This window comes from Scyliorhinus canicula, unplaced genomic scaffold (genome assembly GCF_902713615.1).
Source record: "Scyliorhinus canicula unplaced genomic scaffold, sScyCan1.1, whole genome shotgun sequence".
NCBI lineage: Eukaryota > Metazoa > Chordata > Chondrichthyes > Carcharhiniformes > Scyliorhinidae > Scyliorhinus > Scyliorhinus canicula.
Window position 1 is genome coordinate 839,082 of NW_024055493.1, and position 21,653 is coordinate 860,734.

General features: G+C 46.8%; 2 protein-coding genes across 6 annotated transcripts; both read left to right on the plus strand.

Annotated features, from left to right (window-relative positions):
• Positions 1-6,927: 6,927 nt before the first annotated feature.
• LOC119960247 (zinc finger protein 229-like) lies at positions 6,928-11,076 on the plus strand. Its single transcript, XM_038787999.1, has 3 exons — positions 6,928-7,013; positions 8,158-9,422; positions 11,069-11,076. Exons 2-3 carry the CDS (start codon positions 8,276-8,278, stop codon positions 11,074-11,076), a joined length of 1,155 nt encoding a protein of 384 aa, XP_038643927.1. The 5' UTR covers positions 6,928-7,013; positions 8,158-8,275.
• Positions 7,297-19,745, plus strand: LOC119960241 (zinc finger protein 239-like). Of its 5 annotated transcripts, none has more exons than XM_038787995.1 (2): positions 7,297-7,518; positions 18,507-19,745. In XM_038787995.1, exon 2 carries the CDS (start codon positions 18,576-18,578, stop codon positions 19,602-19,604), a length of 1,029 nt encoding a protein of 342 aa, XP_038643923.1. In that variant the 5' UTR covers positions 7,297-7,518; positions 18,507-18,575; the 3' UTR covers positions 19,605-19,745. The 5 variants fall into 5 exon arrangements, with proteins under 5 accessions (XP_038643923.1, XP_038643924.1, XP_038643920.1 ...); XM_038787996.1 differs by lacking the exon at positions 7,297-7,518 and adding an exon at positions 9,961-10,501; XM_038787992.1 differs by lacking the exon at positions 7,297-7,518 and adding an exon at positions 15,675-16,029.
• Positions 19,746-21,653: the final 1,908 nt, after the last annotated feature.

Below are 21,653 nucleotides of genomic sequence, written 5' to 3' on the forward strand. Positions count from 1 at the left end.
TGTGGGACTGGATTCAGGCAAACATCTCACCTCACAGTTCACCATTGCACTCACTCTGGGAAGAGGCCATCTCATGCTCAGAGTGTGGGAGGAGAGTCAATTAGACATACACCCTTCTGAGACAGCAGTGTATTCATACTGGGGAGAGGCCAACCATCTGCTCTCTGTGTGTGTGTGTGTCGGGAGTATCACAGTCACACAGTCTGCTGTTGGACAGTCATTCACTTGCTGTGTGTGTGTGTGTAGGGATTCACTGTCACACAGTCTGCTGTTGGACAGTCATTTACTTTCTCCATGTGTGGAAATGTTTCAACTGACCTGATGAAAGTTTGCACTGGGCTGAGACTGTTCACTGCTCTGAGTGGGAAGGGATTCACTCAGTCGTTTAAACCTTTAACTCATCAGTAAGTTCACACTGCACAGAGGGTGTGTGTGTGCTGCCTGGAAACACTGTTTCTGATAATGGAATTCATATTGATCAGAGATCCTGGAATTCATTACAAATTGGTAGTGTTGCTCCCTAAAAACTAAATATACCATGTGTTTTTTTTTCTTTTTTATAAATTTAGATTAGCCAATTATTTTTTCCAATTAAGGGGCAATTTAGTGTGGCCAATCCGCCTACTCTGCACATTTTTGGTCGTGGGGACGAAACCCACGCAAACACGGGGAGAATGTGCAAACTCCACACGGACAGTGACCCAGAGCCGGGATCGAACCTGGGACCTCAGCGCCATGAGGCGGTTGTGCTAACCACTAGGCCACCGTGCTGCCCTACCATGTGTTTTTACCGAATTATCCATATCACTTAATACAAGCTCGGAAAATAAGAAACAATGAGCCATTGGTTTAATGTTTTTATTTCTATCACATAACCCATTCCAGAGACCGTGAGATTACTGGATACTGACGGGAGGTCTCATCAGAAAGATCAGTGAGCACGTTATTCTATTCTGATCAATCTGCTCGAAGGTAGATCTGGTCAGGAACACCGAGCTTTTGTGTATTGATTCTTTTTGACTTTAGTAACGTGTTCTTAACTTATCAACAGATTCTGGTTATTTATTTATCAAAGTGGAACACATGAACCCATTAATTCATTTGGTAAATGATGTCATGCTCTTTAGTCAGTCTGTGTGATATGGTCACCGTGTTTCTCATGGTTTATAACTGAATATCTCATCTCTTCCTTAAAAACTTAATGTCTTTGTATTAAGTCCATCTTAATAGCCTTAGGGGCTGGTTAGCTCACTGGGCTAAATCGCTGGCTTTTAAAGCAGACCAAGCAGGCCAGCAGCACGGTTCAATTCCCGTAACAGCCTCCCCGGACAGGTGCCGGAATGTGGCGACTAGGGGCTTTTCACAGTAACTTCATTGAAGCCTACTCGTGACAATGAGCGATTTTCATTTTTCATTTCATCTCCTGACCCTCTGGCTCAGTGTTGAGAATATACACGGTCTGTCCTTTCAGATTATTTATCTCTCCATGTCTAATCTTATCCTCAGTCTGACCTCTGAGAACCTGTTTGTATTGTAGGTCCTTCGTTTTAATGTAAGTGTCATTACTGTTGAATAAAGTTTATTAATGTTATTCAGATCTTCTCTGTGTTGCCTCCATCTGTCTACATTCCCCATCATGAGAATCAAGAACGTTCTTACTTTTGTAGCCTTAGAGTTTTCTCTTGCTCAGTGCAAACATTTCCATTATATTCTTTCCCCTTGTAACCTGTTTACTTGAATTTCTGTAACATTGTGACCTTTACACACACTTCCCCGAGGGGCACTCCGGGATTTTCTATATGTAAACCGTGATCTCCAAAACCCCCCATTAGTTGGAGATCCATTTCCCAGTCAGGCCTCCAGCATCTTCCCCTCTCTATTCGTGCACAGGTTCCTTTACTCTCAGCTAAATTCAGCCCTCAGCTCCATCACCTGGCTGTCAGTGACACAGACAATAGAGACAGAAAGGTGCACATTGGAAGCAATTTGTGGCTTAGGACCTCCATAAAGGTCAGCAAATTATTTTTTTAAAATTGAATTCCCAGTCAAAAAATTAAAGAATCACACGGCGGGACTTCACGTGTTATGACTTTTAATACAACAAACAAACTAAAAGGTACTTTAACCTACACATAGAACTTTGCTCTTTTTTAATAATAATAATCTTTATTATTGTCACAAGTAGGCTGACATTAACACTGCAATGAAGATACTGTGAAAAGCCCCTAGTTGCCACAGTACGGCACCTGTTTGAGTACACAGAGGGAGAATTCCGGATGCCAAATTCATCTAACAAGGACACTTTTCGGGACTTGTGGGAGGAAACCGGAGCATCCGGAGGAAACCCACACAGACACAGGGAGAACGTGCAGACTCTGTAGAACAGTGGCTCAACTGGGAATTTAACCTGGCGCTATGAAGCACCAGTGCTAACCACTGTGCTACCATAACCACAGTTACGCAATCTAAATTCGAACTGCACGATTATAGTTACTCTGCCCAGCAAGTCAAACTGAATTTCAGAACCAGTCCGAAGTAGTGAGTCATTCCCCAGGATTTACTTGCGTTCTTTTCACAGTCAGGCAGCCGTGAATCCCAGAACTGTCTTTCACAGTGAAAGATTAGCCAGCTGCCAGAAAAAAATGAAGAGTAGGCACAAATAGGCCATTTTCTGGTGGGCAAGATGTAATGAGTGATGTGTCACAGGGGTCAGTGCTGGAGCCTCAGTGCTTTACAATTTATATCAATGACTTTGATGACAGTACCAAAGGTATGCTCACTTAGTTTGCTGATGATTTAGTTTGGGGCCTCACGGTAGCATGGTGGTTAGCATCAATGCTTCACAGCTCCAGGGTCCCAGGTTCGATTCCCGGCTGGGTCACTGTCTGTGTGGAGTCTGCACGTCCTCCCTGTGTGTGCGTGGGTTTCCTCCGGGTGCTCCGGTTTCCTCCCACAGTCCAAAGATGTGCGGGTTAGGTGGATTGGCCATGCTAAATTGCCCGTAGTGTAAGGTTAATGGGGGGATTGTTGGGATACGGGTTACGGGGGTTTAAGTGGGGTGATCATTGCTCGGCACAACATCGAGGGCCGAAGGGCCTGTTCTGTGCTGTACTGTTCTATGTTCTATGATGCAGGCAAAAAGGAAAGGGAGGTGGTGTTGCTTGGATAATAAGGGACGACATCAGAACATCAGTAAGGGTGGATCTCAGATCAGGAATACAAAACGTGGAATATGTTTGGGTGGAGGCAAGAAGCAGCATGGGTCAGGAAACATTGGTAAGTGCTGTTATAGGCCACCAAACAGTAGGGGCTGTGTGGGACATGGTATTAATCGGAGATTAGAGAAGCATGTAGCATGGGTAAAACAGGAATGGGTGACTTCAATCTGCATATAGACTGGGTTAACCTAATGGGCACTGATGCTGTGGAGGACAAGTTTTTGGAGTGTGTTAGGGACAGTTATCTACAGCAGTAAGTTGAGGAACTGACTCGAGAACAGGCTTTGTAGATCTAATATTATGCAATGATAAAGGGCTAATTGATAATCGCGCTGAAAACAACCTTTAGGATGAGTGACCAGAATATTGAATCTGAGGTATTCCAATCTGAAGCCAGGGTATTAAGTTTGAAGGAAATTATGAAGGTTGAAGGGACAAATTAGCTGAGGTGGATTGGGGTAAATACATTAAAATGTATGACAGTCCACATCCAATGGATAGACTTTCAATAACTATTACACAGTTTACATTCCTTCAGAGCACAAGAACCCCAAAAGGTCAGAGAACTAACTACCAGAGGAAGTGAAGTTTTGTAAAAGATTGAAAGAAAAGGCCGATAAAGTTATCAGAAATAGGAATAAACCTGAGGATTGGGACAATTTTATAATAGAGCAAAGGACCAAGACACTGAGAAAGCGAGGGAGAATAGAATATGAATGTGAAACAGCAAATTACATAAAAATGGACGGTGGTAAAGGTTTCTATAGGTACGTAAAAAGGAAACGTTTGTCCGTTCCAGATAGAGTCAGGAGAATTTAGAATGCGGAATAGAGATCTCTGCAGCCACCTCGTTCAACACTCTAGGATGTAGATCATCAGCATTTGGGGATTTATTCACTTTCAACCCCATGTCTCCAGGACTACTTTTTCACCAATACAAATCTCTGCTAGTCCCTTGGTTCTCTGGTGTTTTGGGGACAATTTCTGTATCTTCCTCTGTGAAGACAGACACACATTGTTCAGTTTCTCTGCCATTTCCTTACTCCCCATTATAAACTCTCCCGTCTCTGTCTGGAATAGACCCACATTGGTCTTTGCTAATCTTTTCCTTTTCACATTCCTGTAGAGCTTTTCCAGTTGGTTTTCATGTTTCTCGCCAGTTTGCTCTCATCAGTTTCTTGATCCTCCTTTGCTGAATTCTAATGGCTCTCATGAATCTTTAACTTTTCTTGTTAGCCAAGGTTGGATCACTTTTCCTGTTGGATTTTTATTCTTTAAAGGAATCTATATTTGTTGTATTTATGTGAAATAAAAGTTGCAAAAATCCCAGAGGACCATAGGATGCTCTCCCCTTTGACAGAGAGAGAGCTGACTGGAGGTGATTTAACCCGAGGGTCAGTACACCTCAGGCGAGGGGCCTGGTTGAGAAGTTTATTCATGAATAAACTCAGCCAGTACGGGAGTTGAATCCTCACTGTTGGCCTTGCTGTGCATCACCAACCAGCCATCCAGCCAACTGAGCTAACCGACACCCTGATAAATATGAAATAATTCCTTAAATATTAGGTATTCCCTGTGCCAATCAGTTTCCCAGTTCACCTCAGACAACTTGCCCCTCATACCCTGATAGTTTTCTTCTGTGAGCAACACCCAGATAAATTATACAAAAGAACCATGTAACCACCAGGGCCCATCTCCATGGCAACGTGGCAGGCTTTGGGGGTTCCAAACAGAAATGGAAACGAAATATCTTCAAACTTCCAAACACCCTTTCACTCTGTGATCCTTGTGCAATTTGAAGCCAGTTATTAGCAACAAGGCTCAAAGAGCATCAACCCACTGGAGGCAAAGTGGTGAGACCGGTCAGTCCAGCAGAAAGAAACCCTCCAACTATCCCCACTGACCACCAGTCAGTAGAGCAGAAACAATAACAGCAGAATCCAACCCCTGTAATCGATTGTGAAATTGTTGATGTCACAGGAGGTGCGATGAAACATGTAATCCTGTCTCACATGGAGAGGTGGACGGCGTCTCCCCAGTGTGAACTCGCTGGTGTCTCCGCAGGGTGAATAAACGAGTAAATCCTTTCCCCCACTGAGAGCAGATCAATGGCCTCTCCCCAGTGTGAACTCGCTGGTGTGTGCGCAGGTTGGATAATTGTCATATTATTGTCTGTATTTCAGAATTACAGAAATACACATAGGGACAGGAGTAGGCCATTCAGCCCCTCAAGTCTGTCCTGCCATTTAGTGAGATCATGGCTGATCTGTGATCTAACTCCATATCCATTAATATCTTTGCTTAACAAAACTCTACCTCAGATTTAAACTTAACAACTGATGCAACTTCACCTGCTGTTTGTGGGAAAGAGTTTCAAACTTCTCCCACCCTGTGTGTGAAGAAGTTCTTCCGAACATCTCTCCTGAACGGTCAAGCCCTAATTTTTAGACAATGATCCCTACTTTTGGAATCTCCAACCAGTGGAAATAGTTTATCTTTATCTACCCTGTCTTTCCCTGTTAATATCTTAAATACTTCAATCAGATCACACCTTAACCTTCTAAATTCTATGGATCACAGGCCGAATTTATGGTTAAATCTTTGGGTAAGAGCCACTGCAATCTCTCCCTCACCTCCCACAGCATCCTGGGACACAATTCATCCAGAATTAGTAATCTAATAATCTTCTGGACGGCACGGTAGCATAGTGGTTAGCACTGTTGCTTCACAGCAACAGGGACTTGGGGTCGATTCCCGGCTTCGGCGTCTGCACTTTCTCCCCATGTCTGCGTGGGTTTCCTCCAAGTGCTCCGATTTCTTCCAACAAGTCCGGAAAGATGAGCTTGTTAGATGAATTGGACATTTTGAATTCTTCCTCTGCGTACCTGAACAGGCGAGTGGGGGATTTTCACAGCAACTTCATTGCAGTGTTAATGTCAGCCTACTTGTGACACTAATATTAAAGATTATTATGAATGGGCCAAAGGGCCTCTATCTGTGCTGTAAAGAGAGGGAATGAATGAGAAGGACTTTACAGAGAAACTGGCAAAGCCACAACATTCACCAGCTCTAAGGACACACCTTAGGTCCCTTTCCGATCTGAAAGCAGACTGAGCTGGATTTTCATTCCCCTTAATTCATCATTGCTGGGTGATAATCCTGTACTTCCTTACCTCACACCACTGTGACAGCACCTTCACTACACAGACTGCAGCAACTGACCAAACATCACCTTCCCAGTTATTCCTGAAGGCACCGCCTTCCCAACCTGGCCCCTTGCCTGAGGTGTGGTGATCCTCAGGTCACATGACCGCCGGTCAGCTCTCTCTCCCGGGACCAGGCCCTGCGTCACAGCCGCCATCTTGGATCACCGGGGAAGCAGAGCGCATGCGCTGGCGTCTTGGTGAAGCAGCAGCTGGTGGGCGGGGCCTGAAGGTTTCTGTTCCCATCCGGGTCCTAGTGCCCGGGGTAAATACAGGCCAACAGATTTTTAAGATCTTTCACCCACTCCCAGGCTGCAGCTGATGTTTGTAGCCTGGGCCCCTGGACAAATATTCTGCCCCATAAATAGGAATTTGTAACTCAGAGTGAAGCAGTTTGCTGGACACTCTGTCATGAAGAAACGTTTCAAAAATGTTGCCCCAACAATGACGACGACTGAGCATGCGCTCTGCTGTTCGCGCCCCCAATAAAGATGTTGGGTACGCATGCGCACCGCTGCCACAACTAAAGATGGCGGCCGCATAGTCTCGTCTGTAACAAAGCTGCGGCCTCCGCTCAGATCCCCAAGCACCGGTAGGTTATTTTTCCGGATTTTCGGTGCAAATAACATGTTCACGAAGTGTGTCTAACTTGTCTAAGTGTGCCTGATTCATCTCTCCCTCCTTCCCGCCATTCCCACCTTCACGAATTGTGGATCCGAGAACGAACGTCGCCATTAATCACACTGCGCATGCTTCACTCAGCCCAGTCCCGCCCCGTCGTTCACGCTGATTGGTTGGAGGACCAGTCACTCACGACCGGTCCCCCGGACCAGCCCCCTCTCGTCCGATTGGTCCGGCGCTGCCGTCAATCATTGCCCGGGCATTGTGAGGTGTCAGGTGAGAGGTCAGTGTCGGGGTTTAGAATCCCCAGAGCCGAATGTGAAACATTGAACATTCTCCCCGGATTGGCACTAACCTCCCTGCCGACTAGGCCGTGAATCCCCGGGATGAGTTATTTATACTGACTGTCCCGAAGCTGCTCTTCCCTGGATTCGCGCCAACTCCGCTCCCTGCCGACTAGGCCGTGAATCTCCGAGGTAAGTTATTTATACTGACTGTCCCGAAGCGCTTCCTCCCCGGATTCGCACCAACTCTCCTCCCTGCCGACTAGACTTTCAGTGAATTAAAATTTTACCTTTTGCGTTGATGAGATTCATACCTCGGTCTCTGGAAAATTGTTAAGACTTAATCATTAAATCATTAAGCGAGGCTATTTAGCACAGGGCTAAATTGCTGGCTTTGAAAGCAGGCCAGCAGCACGATTCAATTCCTGTACCAGTCTCCCTGAACAGGCGCCGGAATGTGGTGACTAGGGGCTTTTCACAGTAACTTAATTTGAAGCCTACTCGTGACAATAAGCAATTTTCATGTCAAGACAGTAAACAAGATTGTTTTGAACATTTATCTTCAGCAGATAGAAAAATATTGAAAATGGGATAAGGGTTGTTTGGCTGACAGTCAATCACTGTCCTGTAGGGTAAGGAGTTCTTTTGCTTCCCAATTGGCCGAGGAAGGCAGTGTGTCACAAGGATGGATTTGTTGACCGATTAATGGCTGGAGGATGGGGCCAGGTCATGTGATCAAACCTCCAGGAATACATTTGATCAAAGTTGGCGAGGAGAGAATGTTGTGAATTTATATCCTAAACTGACAGTGAGGTTTCTGTAAATTTACAGGATACTGGAAGTGGAGGTTTAACAGACGGGAAACACAAACCAAACGTCACATCGCGATCTGACAGAGTCACTCGATTCATCAGAACCTATCGTTGCTGAATATCATGAGATTTTGAACATGGAAGGAAAAAACGTCATTCACAGTGGGGAGAAACTATACACGTGTTGTGTGTGTGGACGAGGATTCGGTCGACCATCAGGCCTCACAAGACACAAATGCAATCTCACTGAGGAGAAACCGTGGAAATGTGCGGACTGTGGGAAAGGATTCACTTATCCATCCAAGCTGGAAACTCATCGACGCAGTCACACTGGGGAGAAACCATTCACCTGCTCCGAGTGTGGGAAGGGATTCACTCAGCCATCTGGTCTGTCCACACACCAGCGATTTCACTCCAGGGAAAGGCCATTCACCTGCTCAGAGTGTGGGAAGGGATTTACTCTTTCAGCCCACTTGCTGAGCCACCAACGAGTACACACAGATGAGAAACCGTTTCAATGTCCAGACTGCGGGAAGTGCTATAAAAGATCTGGAGAACTGATGTGCCATCAACGTGTTCACACTGACGAGAGACCATTTAGGTGCTCTCACTGTGGGACTGGGTTCAGACGATCATCTCACCTCACTGTACATCAGCGAATTCACACAGTTGAGAGGCCATTCGTCTGTGCCAAGTGTGGGAAGGGATTCACTCAGGCATCTGACCTGCAGAAGCACCAGCGAATTCACACTGGAGAGAGACCCTTTCAATGTCCAGACTGTGAGAAGTGCTATAAACGTTTTGGGGAACTGTTGCAACATCAACGTGTTCACACTGACGAGAGACCATTCAGGTGCTCTCACTGCGGGACTGGGTTCAGACGATCATCTCACCTCAATGTACATCAGCGAATTCACACCGGGGAGAGACCATTCATCTGCTCCGAGTGTGGGAAAGGATTCATTCAGTCATCCGAACTTCTGAATCACCAGCGAATTCACAGTGACGAGAGGCCGTTTCAATGTCCAGACTGTGGGAACTCCTATAAACGTTCTGGGGAACTGGTGCGTCATCAACGTGTTCACACTGACAAGAGACCGTTTACGTGCTCTCACTGTGGGACTGGGTTCAGACAATCGTCTCACCTCACTGCACATCGGCGAATTCACACTGGGGAGAGACCATTCGCCTGTTCCAAGTGTGGAAAGGGATTCACTCAGGCATCCACCCTACAGAAGCACCAGCGAATTCACACTGGGGAGAGGCCATTCACCTGCTCCCAGTGTGGGAAGGGATTCACCACTTCATCCTACCTGCTGAGACACCAACGAGGCCACAAGTAACAACAGTGATTGGGTTTTGCTGTTCCTCACATTCAGGACTGAACCATGTTCATTTGGGTCTCTTTCTGCTGATAACAAACTCCAGCCCATTTACAGGGGCTAATATTCTGGCTAAAAGTCAAATAAATTAGATTTGTGTGAAATACGCAGTGTGTTGAAACATTTAATATCTCTGACACAAGTTAGTTCCTTTTGAAGTTCTCTCGCTCTCCCCTGTCTCTTCCATCCTGACCTCCAACAAGAAGTGTGGGGAGTTTGTGGAGCTTCTTTGTGACTGAGATTGAGTAAATCGATCAGCTGCCTCTGCTGCTTCCCTCCCTTCCACGAGCCCACCGGACCAAACTGTCTCTAAATTTCATCCTTTCCCGAGCCCTGAACCCACATCATTCTCTAGTTTCTCTCCCATCTCCCCTCATGCCCTCTCAGAGCTCATCTTGTCCATGAGACTCAGCTCCTGCTCCATCGACCCTATTCCCACTGGACTACTGATCAGCCAACTACCCTGTGTCCACGGATATTGTCAACATTTCTCACTCTTCAGGTACTGTCTCTCTGTCCTTCAAATCTGCCATCATCACCCCCTCTTCAATAAAACCCCCTGCCATCCTTCCAAATTTGTGCCCCATCTTCAACCTCCTTCTCCTCTCCAAACTCCTTGAACATGTTGTCACCTCCCAAATCCTTGACTATCTTTCCTAGAATTCCCATGTTTGAATCCTTCAATCAGGTCTCCGCCCTGTCACAGTGAAATACAAGAGACAAACAGAACCTCAATCGGAGAGAAAGACAGACAATCCGGGAGCTTGGATCCAACACGGATATGTCCACAAGACGAGAAGACAAGGGTAGCAGCACAGTCATTATTGAGGGACAACAATACCTGCTGGAGACAGACAGACAACTAAACAGCATGAATCACAACACCAAGCCACCTGGACCCATATACCCGAGACAGGAAGGAGCATTGGAGACAGACTGGAAGAACTCAAAGACTCCAGACACATTAACCAAAGACAACAGGTAGAGCCAAGGAAGTTCTACCTGCTCCCTAAAATACCCAAACATTCAAATACATGGACAGTACCAGGGATATACCACCAGACAGACCCACCAGGTCAGACTGTGGGAAAGAAATTCCAACAGAATCGTAGAATGTACAGTGCAGAAGGAGGCCATTAGGCCCATCAAGCCTGCACAGGCCCTCAGAAACAGTACCCTACTTAAGCCCATCCCTGTAACCCAGTAACCTCACCTAACCTTTGTTTGGACACAAAGGGACAATTTACCATGGTCAATCGAGCCCCCCACCCAGGTGCATTTCCCCCAACCTCTCCCCATACACCCACTTCATCTTTGAACACTAAGGGGCTATTTAGCATAGCCAATCCACCAATCCTGCACATTCTCGTGAGAGAAAACTGGAGCACCCGTAGGGACCCACGCAGACACGAGAAGAATGTGCAAACTCAATACAGTCATCCAAGGCCAGAATTGAACCCTGGTTGCTGGCGCTGTGAGGCAGTAGTGCTAACTACCGTGCCATCTGTGGCGAGAGAAACAGTAAACATTTGTTGTTCCTTGTAACAGTTCTGTAGAAGGGTCAATGGATTCTAAAAAAAGTCAATTGAAGTGGAAAGAAAATGTTTTAATCAGATGTTTGACACAGGAAGATGTTTCAGTCTGTGTGAAGTTTCATTTTCATTCACACAAAGCCGGCAGGTCTGATTGCCTGGAGGACCAGACTGCGTCCGGTCCTCCAATTCCTCCCATTGGTCAACATCTCTCAGACAGGAAATGTGGTTTTGGAACCTGCGCCCACATGGCTAATGGGAAGAACTCAAAATGATGCAGAGTCTCAACCAATCAGGGAGATCTGAGAGCAGCCACGCCCCTCATTCTCTCCGATTAGTTGGAGGACCAGCTGCTGTCATTCGGTCCTGCAGTCCCACCTCCTCTTCCTATTGGTGCAAAACTGCCGTCAATCACTCGCTGGGCATTGTGATGTGGAGCATGCGCAGTGCGGCTCATGCCCAGGGACAGATGCTTTTTTGTCTCATCTTCCGGCCATGATGTGGAGATGCCGGCGTTGGACCGGGGTGAGCACAGTAAGCAATCTTACAACACCAGGTTAAAGTCCAACAGGTTTATTTTGAATCAGTAGCTTTTGGAGCACAGCTGAGGAAGGAGCTATGCTCTGAAAGCTCGTCATTCAAAACAAATCTGTTGGACTTTAACCTGGTGTTGTAAGACTTCTCACTCTGCCTGCCCCCCCCCCCAGTGTAACGCCGGCATCTCCACATCCTGGTATTTAGTAAATTACAGTGTGGTTTAATCAAAGACGGAGAGGAATGATTTCTGCTGACTGGGGAGTAAGGACTTGGGACATTGCCTAAAAATTGTAGCCAGGTCACAGAAGTCAGTGTGAAATGAGGAAACACTTGTTGACACAAAATCTGGGACACATTTGGAATTCTCTCTCCCACAAATGACAATTCCTGTGGTAATCACTGGTGAATCCACCATTTGTTGCCGATCCCGAATTGCCCTTGATCTGAATGGCTTGCTGGGCCATTTCAGAGGGCAGATTTACTGCCGTGGCTCTGGAGTTACATGTAGGCCAGACCAGGTAAGGTTGGCAGATTTCCTAAAGGCCATTAGTGAATCAGATCAGTTTATACACAACCAGTGATAGCTGCATGGTCACCATTACTGACACCAGTTTTCACTATGTTTTATGAATTGAGTTTAGTTGTTTGGTAATCAAGAATATTCCACTCGGTCCTCAGACCATTACCCTGGAGGACTCACTAATACCCACCCAGGGACATTCCCACTCCACCAACATCTCATCCCTGGTGCCCAACTTCCCGCTTTGTTCTAAATATTCTCCCCCCGGATACACTTCTCACCCTTTGTGACCTCAACCCGACCGCCGCCTTCCGGCTCTGGGGCTCGTACTGCGCATGCTTCAGTCAGTGCTGTGACCCCACCCCCATTCACTCTGATTAGTGGGAGGACCAGCCGCTGCCTCTCGGTCCTCCAGCCCAATCCCCTCTTGCTATTGGTCCGGAGCTGCCGTCAATCACTCACCGGGCATTGTGACGTTGAGCATGCGCAGTGCGGGCGGTGTCCAGGGACAGAAGCTTGTTTGGCAGATCAACAGGGGGTGAGGGGAATGGAGGGATAGGCAGAGCCGGGGGGGGGGGGGGGGGGGGGGGGTCCATGAGTCCCCGGATGCGGCTCTGAACCCGGAATAACAGTAAGAAGTCTTACAACACTAGGTTAAAGTCCAACAGGTTTGTTTCAAACATGCAAAAAAGCAGACAAGATCCCGAAAGGGCTACCGATCACAAACCCACTCAAGTCGACCTACAACACAGACTACGCTGAAAGACTCTGCCGCCGCACCTCTGTCACACGCCTCAAACACCTCGTACACCAGCTCTACAGCAGTCGACGCAACCTGGAAACCAAGATAGAGGCCATATTCTCAAATTGTGCTCAGGACACAGCAGACCAGCTGCGTAACAGTGCCAAACAGATGAGACAACGATACTATGCCACCTATATACACACCAAGAACAGGAAACTTGAGAAACTCGGCATCACCACCAGCAGCAACCAAGCCTCCCCCAGTATCACAGTCGAAAACAATACAGGGAAATCTATTGTCAACTTGTCAGACTACACCCTTCAACCAGATGAAATCGATGAAATCGAAGTCCTCAGCAGAGGGCTCAATTTCTGCACCACCACCAAAATGGACCCCATCAGTCTCGTGGCAGACACGGAGGAATTCATCAGGCGAATGAGGCTCCGGGAATTCTTCCACAGACCCCAAGAGGCCGACAGCGAACCCAAGGGGACGACCAATGAACCGGAACAGCAGACCGCGAGATCTGCGGTGCAGCAAACGAAAAGGAAAGAGTCGAATTGGACCCCTCCGGAAGGCCGCTGCCCGAGACTCAACATGTATGCTCAAGCCGTCCGAAGTCGTGTCAATGCCAGATTCACCAGTCGCATTCACAAGGCAGCCCCGAACGTCACCCAAGTACAACGCAACGCCATCTACGCTCTCAAAACCAACCGCACCATCGTCATCAAACCAGCAGACAAAGGAGGGGCCACCGTCATACTGAACAGAACCGACTACTGCAAAGACGTTTACTGACAACTCAACAACCAGGAACACTACAGACAGTTACCCGCAGATCCAACCAAGGAACACATCCGCCAACTCAACAGACTGATCAGGACCTTGGATCCAGACCTTCAGAGCACCCTACGTGCTCTCATCCCACGTAATCTCCGCATTGGAGATCTCTACTGCCTCCCGAAAATAAACAAGGCCAACACACCAGGCCGTCCTATCGTTTCAGGCAATGGGACCCTGTGTGAGAACCTCTCTGGCCACATCGAGGGTACCTTGAAACCCATCGTACAAGGTACACCCAGCTTCTGTCGCGACACGACGGACTTCCGACGGACTCAGCACCCATGGACCAGTTGAACCAGGAACATTCCTCGTCACAGTGGATGTCTCGGCACTCTACACCAGCATTCCCCATGACGACAGCACTGCTGCAACAGCCTCAGTACTCAACACCGACAACTGCCAATCTCCAGACGCAATTCTGCAACTCATCCGCTTCATTCTAGATCACAACGTCTTCACCTTCGACAACAAATTCTTCATCCAGATGCATGGAACAGCCATGGGGACCAAATTTGCACCTCAATATGCCAACATCTTCATGCACAAGTTTGAACAAGACTTCCTCACCTCACAGGACCTGCAACCGATGTTATACACCAGATACATCGATGACATTTTTTTCCTTTGGACCCACAGCGAAGAATCACTGAAACGACTACACGATGAGATCAATAAATTCCATCCCACCATCAGACTCACCATGGACTATTCGCCAAATTCTGTTGCATTCTTGGACACACTCATCTCCATCAAGGACGGTCACCTTAGCACTTCGCTTTACCGTAAGCCCACAGACAACCTCACGATGCTCCACTTCTCCAGCTTTCACCCGAAACACATTAAAGAAGCCATCCCCTATGGACAAGCCCTCCGTATACACAGGATCTGCTCAGATGAGGAGGAGCATAACAGACACCTACAGATGCTGAAAGATGCTCTCGTACGAATGGGATATGGCGCTCGACTCATCAATGGACAGTTCCAACGCGCCACAGCAAAAAACCGCACCGACCTCCTCAGAAGACAGACACGGGACACCACTGACAGAGTACCCTTCGTCGTCCAGTACTTTCCTGGGGCGGAGAAACTACGACATCTTCTTCGCAGCCTTCAACACATCATCAATAAAGATGAACATCTTGCCAAGGTCATCCCCACACCCCCACTACTGGCCTTCAAACAACCGCGCAACCTCAAACAAACCAATGTTTGCAGCAAATTACCCAGCCTTCAGAACAGCGACCACGACACCACACAACCCTGCCAGAGCAATCTCTGCAAGACATGCCAGATCATTGACTTGGATACCACCATTACACGTGGAAACACCACCCACCAGGTACGCGGCACATACTCGTGCGACTCGACCAATGTAGTCTACCTCATACGCTGCAGGAAAGGATGTCCCGAAGCGTGGTACATTGGCGAGACCATGCAGACACTGCGACAACGAATGACCGGGCATCGTGCGACAATCACCAGGCAGGAATGTTCCCTTCCAGTCGGGGAACACTTCAGCAGTCAAGGGCATTCAGCCTCTGATCTCCGGGTAAGCGTTCTCCAAGGCGGTCTTCAGGACACGCGACAACGCAGAATTGCCGAGCAAAAACTTATAGCTATGTTCCGCACGTATGAGTGTGGCCTCAACAGGGATCTTGGATTTATGTCGCATTACATCCACCCCCCACCATCTGGCCTGGACTTGCAAAATCCCACCAACTGTTCTGGTTTGAGACAATTCACACCTCTTTAACCTGTGATTATCCCTCTCCCTGGATCTGTAATGATTTGATTATCTGTAAATGCTCACGTTCCAAGCATTGTCCAGCATCTCTGACTTTGTCTATATAAATGTTTCTGGAACATACCTCTCCATTCACCTGAGGAAGGAGCAGCGCTCCGAAAGCTTGTGGTTGAAACAAACCTGTTGGACTTTAACCTGGTGTTGTAAGACTTCTTACTGTGCTCACCCCAGTCCAACACCGGCATCTCCACATCCTGATAATAAGTGACAGTGTAACACACACCAGAAATGGATTATATTATGTTGTCAACAAACCATGTCTAACTCACTATTATATGAAAACAAAATGTAGTTATGGTTCTCCAGATACTGACTGTGGCAGCTCTCACTATCTGAGACTGTCACAATGTCCGGGTGATTGACAGCGGCACCGGACCAATAGGATCAGGTGGGTCGGGAGTGGAGGAGCGACCGGGAGCGGCTGGTCCTCCAACCAATCGGAGTGAAAGGGAGGCGGGGCCTGCTATGATTGAAGCATGCGCAGTATGCGTAATGGCGACGGAGAGCAGCTGCTTTCTTACGTCCGTAGTAAGTCAGCTGTGGTGAACAATATGTAGAGAGCGAGAGATCGCGGGGAAGGGCGGAAACGCTGCGTAAGCACCTTGTGTGAGTCAGTAACCTTGGAAAAGAGTTAGCCGGACCCAGATTGTACCGAGCAAGACTGCAGCTCCTCATTTTCGGCTTGGATTAATGGCCTCCATCTTTAGTGGAAACAGTGTGCACCATGGCGCATGCGTGACCGCCATCTGTGTCGGGGCGATGTTTCAATGAGTGGGAGGAGCTTGTTCCCCATTGTTCAGAATGGAGACAACTTGTCCATCAAACTGGATTAGTCTTTCAGTCCCAATGTCTGAATGATGGGGCGGTGGATCGATGGAAAGAAAGGGAAATACATCCTGCTCTCCTGATTCCAATATCTCATGGTCTCAAGATCTGTGGTTCTGTCCACCCATGGCAGAAACGCAAGACTCTGAGTAGATGTCATCCTCAAATTGAGGGACTGCTGATGACGATGAGGGGCAAAGTATAGCTGGGGGCAAAGTACAGCAGGGAGCATGATCGGTCATTCTGGATGAGGGAGCCAGAGAAGAAATGTTTGGCATTTCTATCCTAGACTGACATTCATAGAATCCTGACAGTGCACAAGGAGGCCATTCGGCCCCTCAAGTCTGCACAATCTTCAGACTCAGGCAGTTTCTGAGGAGATGGACGGATTGAATGGTTAGGAAGTGGAATTTGTAGCAGTGAGTGAAGCCAATAGCTTCAGTCTTCCCAAGAATAAAATGGGGGAACTTTCTAACCCAGAGATGGAGAGATGTTTCAGGGAATCAAAGGATTTGAGGAGGACGGGAAGTTGGAGATTAAACCAAGATCAGCCATGATCATCGTGAATGTTGACGCAGCTCAATGGGGTTTATAAGAACTAGGAGCAGGAGTAGGCCATCTGGCCCCTTGAGCCTGCTCCGCCATTCAATGAGATCATGGCTGATCTTTTGTGGACTCAGCTCCACTTCCGGCCCGAACACCATAACTCTTAATCCCTTTTTTCTTCAAAAAACTATCTATCTTTACCTTAAAAACATTTAATGAAGGAGCCTCAACTGCTTCACTGGGCAAGGAATTCCATAGATTCACAACCCTTTGGGTGAAGAAGTTTCTCCGAAATTCAGTCCTAAATCTACTTCCCCTTATTTTGAGGCTATGCCCCCTACTTCTGCTTTCACCCGCCAGTGGAAACAACGTGCCCGCATCTATACTATCTATTCCCTTCATAATTTTAAATGTTTCGATAAGATCCCCCCTCATCCTTCTAAATTCCAACGAGTACAGTCCCAGTCTACTCAACCTCTCCTCGTAATCCAACCCCTTCAGCTCTGGGATTAACCTCGGGAATCTCCTCTGCACACCCTCCAGTGCCAGTACGTCCTTTCTCAAGTAAGGAGACCAAAACTGAACACAATACTCCAGGTGTGGCCTCACTAACACTTTATAGAATTGCAGCATAACCTCCCTAGTCTTAAACTCCATCCCTCTAGCAATGAAGGACAAAATTCCATTTGCCTTCTTAATCACCTGTAAACCAACTTTCTGTGACTCATGCACTAGCACACCCAGGTCTCTGCACAGCAGCATGCTTTAATATTTTATTGTTTAAATAATCCCGTTTGCTGTTATTCCTACCAAAATGGATAACCTCACATTTGTCAACATTGTATTCCATTTGCCAGACACTAGCCCATTCACTTAACCTATCCAAATCCCTCTGCAAACTTCCAGTATCCTCTGCACTTTTTGCTTTACCACTCATCTTAGTGTCATCTGCAAACTTGGACACATTGCCCTCGGTCCCCAACTCCAAATCATCTATGTAGATTGTGAACAATTGTGGGCCCAACACGGATCCCTGAGGGACACCACTAGCTACTGATTGCCAACCAGAGAAGCACCCATTAATCCCCACTCTTTGCTTTCTATTAATTAACCAATCCTCTATCCATGCTACTACTTTACCCTTAATGCCATGCATCTTTATCTTATGCAGCAGCCTTTTGTGTGGCACCTTGTCAAAAGCTTTCTGGAAATCCAGATATACCACACCCATTGGCTCCCCGTTATCTACTGCACTGGTAATGTCCTCAAAAAATTCCACTAAATTGGTTAGGCACGACCTGCCCTTCATGAACCCATGCTGAGTCTGCCCAATCGGACAATTTCTATCCAGATGCCTCGCTATTTCTTCCTGATGATAGGTTTACTCCTGCTCCTATTTCATATGTTCGTATAGAGGCCAGAATCCTGTGTAGGCCCAGACCGGATGGTAGGTTCCCTTCCCTGAGGACATTACTGAAACAGTTGTTTTTTCGTGGCAACCCAGCAATTTCCATGGTCACTTTTTTCCAGTGCCGGCCCCACAAATGACAAGATTCATTCAGCTCAGTTTCACAACCTGTGTTTTTTGGGTTCTCTCTCACTCCCTATTTTTCTGTTTTAAATCAATTTCACAGGATGTTAGAAGGGGCGGATTTGCAGTTGGAAAACAGACATCAGGATCTGAATATCATCGGATTTTAAACATGCAAGAAAATAGCAATGCTGGCAGTGCGGAGAAATGTGGGGACTGTGAGCAGGGATTCAGATCCCTGTCTGAGCTGGAAGCCCATCAGCCCAGTCACACTGGAGAGAGACTGTTCACCTGCCCAGAGTGTGGGAAGGGATTTACCTGGTCATTCAACCTGCTGAGACACCAGCGAGTTCATAGTGGGGAGACACCATTCACCTGCCCAGAGTGTGGGAAGGGGTTCACTCGATCATCAGGGCTGCAACAACACCAGCGAGTTCACACTGGGGAGAGGCCATTCACCTGCTCCAAGTGTGGAAAGGGATTTACTGATTCTTCCACTCTGTTGAAACACCAGCAGGTTCACACGGACGAGAGACCTTTTAAATGTGTAGACTGTGAGAGGTGCTATAAAAGTTCCCTCAACCTAATGCGTCATCAGCGAGCTCACACTGATGAGAGACCGTTCAGGTGCTCGGACTGTGGAACTGGGTTCAGGCAGTCATCTGAACTCATTGTACACCAGCGAATTCACACTGGGGAGAGGCCGTTCACCTGCCCCGAATGTGGTAAGGGATTCACTCAATCATCAGGACTGCTACAACACCAGCGAGTTCACACCGGGGAGAGGCCATTCACCTGCTCCAAATGTGGAAAGGGATTCAGCGATTCATCCACCCTGCTGAAACACAAGCAGGTTCACACTGAAGCGCGACCATTTGAATGCACTGACTGTGAGAAGTGCTATAAAAGTCCTGTGGACCTGATGCGCCATCAGCTTGTTCACACTGATGAGAGACCATTCAGGTGCTCTCACTGTGGGACAGGGTTCAGGCAATCATCTCAACTGACTGTACATCAGCGAATTCACACTAGAGAGAGGCCATTCATCTGCGCCAAGTGTGGGAAGGGATTCACTCAGTCATCCACTCTGCAAAGACACCAGAGAGTTCACACTGGGGAGAGACCGTTCCCCTGCTTCGTGTGTGGGAAGAGATTCACTCGGATGTCCATCCTGACAAGTCACCAGCGTGTTTGCAAATAATTAGTGATTATATTTTACTGTTAATCACACCCAGGAATGAACCTTGTTCATAAATTTCTACTGATGTTTTATCAAGAAAATTTGTCAGAAGAATCTAAGAAATTGAACTATTTTCTATGTGTAATACATTTTTTGTAACTAGTGAAGTGTGAGAGTGGTCCTTACAGTGGGAGAAAGAGTAACTGTGTGAATTTAAACTGTGAGTTTGATGTGTTAATGAGCCCAGCTCGACTTCAAACCAGATATTTACCGAAAAAATCTAGTTAAGTTGGGTAGAGAACAGAAACAGATGTGAATGGGTGTTGCGATTCAAAAGATGCAAGGTGTGAAAGAAAGGTGTCATGAATGAAGTATGGATAAAGTAAATTCAATTTTTAAAATTATGAATGTTAAAGTAAAGAGATTATTTTAAGCAATTCTGGGAGAGATTAGTTCGAACGAAATTGGGTAAAATGATGGAGAGATCAAAGGGAAAGAACGTAGTTAAGGGGATAGTGAAACTTGTGAAGATACTGTTTAAATCGCAGCCCAGAAAGCTGTGTGAAGGAAGCCAGATTTGAAAAGCCAGTTAACTGCTGGTTAACCTCAGGAGCAAATTGGAGCAAAGGCACAGTTTGGGACAAGGTTTCTGCATTTTATAGATCTTAAAATCTAAAAGGCATTGCTGGACAGATTGGGGAAGGTTAGCTCTGAGGTAGTTAAATTAAGATTGTTTGGAACTGTTTCAAGTATTGGGATGTGTGAAGCCATTGCCTTATTTTAAGTGTCCTTCTATTTCATTTTATTTATTTTCCGATTCCATCATGAACATTTACTTAAGAAACCATCACAAATAGTTGGGGACATCATTTCTGGAGCTCACAACCTCTCCTTCTCCTATACAAATTGCAAAGGCAAACTGTGGGGACAAATGTCTCAAATTTCCTTTCTGGCTGTGCCCTTAACAATAAATATACTCCAGCTCAGTTATAGGGGTTAATATTCCAGGTAAAGGTCAAATAAATCAGCATTGCGTGAAACAATGTGCGTTAAGTATTTTAAAATATTTCTAACAAAAGGTCTTCTTTTTGAAATGTTCTTCGCCCCCCCCCCCCCCCCTTTCATCTATCCTCACCTCTGACAACAAGTGTGTGGAGTTCATGGGGTTCCTTTGTCACTGAGATTGAGACAATCCGATCAGCTACCTCTGCTGCTTCCCTCCCTTCCACTAACCCACCAGGCCAAACTGTGTCTGAAGTTCCTCCTCGTCTGAGCCCTGAACTCGGATCTTTCTCCAGTTTCTCTCCTATCTTCTCTCTCCCTCTGAGCTTATATTGTCCATCAGACCCAACTTCTGTTCCCTTGACTCCATTCTCACAAAACAATTGACCATCCAACTTCTCTGCGTTAGTTGATATGTTTCCAGTTCTACCACATTTGGTTCTGTCCCTCTCACTTTAATGCAACATCATCACCCATCCTAAATAGAACACTTGGCCCCACCATCTTTACAAATTTCCAAGACATCTCCAATCTCCCTTTCCTCTCCAAATTCCTTGTACTCGGTGTTCTATCCCCAGCACCTCCCCGACCCCACTAGGTGACATCATCCAAAAGCACCGTGTTAGATTTTACATGTTCACTGACAACACCCAGCTCTACCTCACCCCTATCCCCATCCCTCTCCATTCCTCCTCTGTCACTAAATTATCAAACTGCTTATCCCACACCCAGTAATGGATCAGCAGAAACTTCCTCCAATTAAAATTTGGGAAGACCAAAGTCATTATCTTCAGTCACCACTACAAATTCCCTTTCCTTTTTAAAAAATAAACTTAGAGTAGAGTACCCAATTATATTTTTTCCAATTATGGGGCAATTTAACGTGGCCAATCCACCTAACCTGCACATCTTTGGGTTGTGGGGATGAAACCCAAGCAGACATGGGGACAATGTACAAACTCCACACGGACAGTGACCCAGGACCGGGATGCAAATTCCCTTTCCTAACTCCCGAGTCCATCCCTCTCCCTGGGAACTGTCTGAGGCTGAACCACACACTGCACAATC

Excerpts from the sequence above, each read along its gene's own strand:
- LOC119960247 (XM_038787999.1), top strand. The coding sequence starts at position 8,276 with ATGGAAGGAAAAAACGTCATTCACAGTGGGGAGAAACTATACACGTGT.
- LOC119960241 (XM_038787992.1), top strand. The coding sequence starts at position 15,967 with ATGATTGAAGCATGCGCAGTATGCGTAATGGCGACGGAGAGCAGCTGC. Across the intron at positions 16,030-18,506 it reads GCTGCTTTCTTACGTCCGTA|GATGTTAGAAGGGGCGGATT; the intron begins GTAAGTCAGCTG and ends TCAATTTCACAG.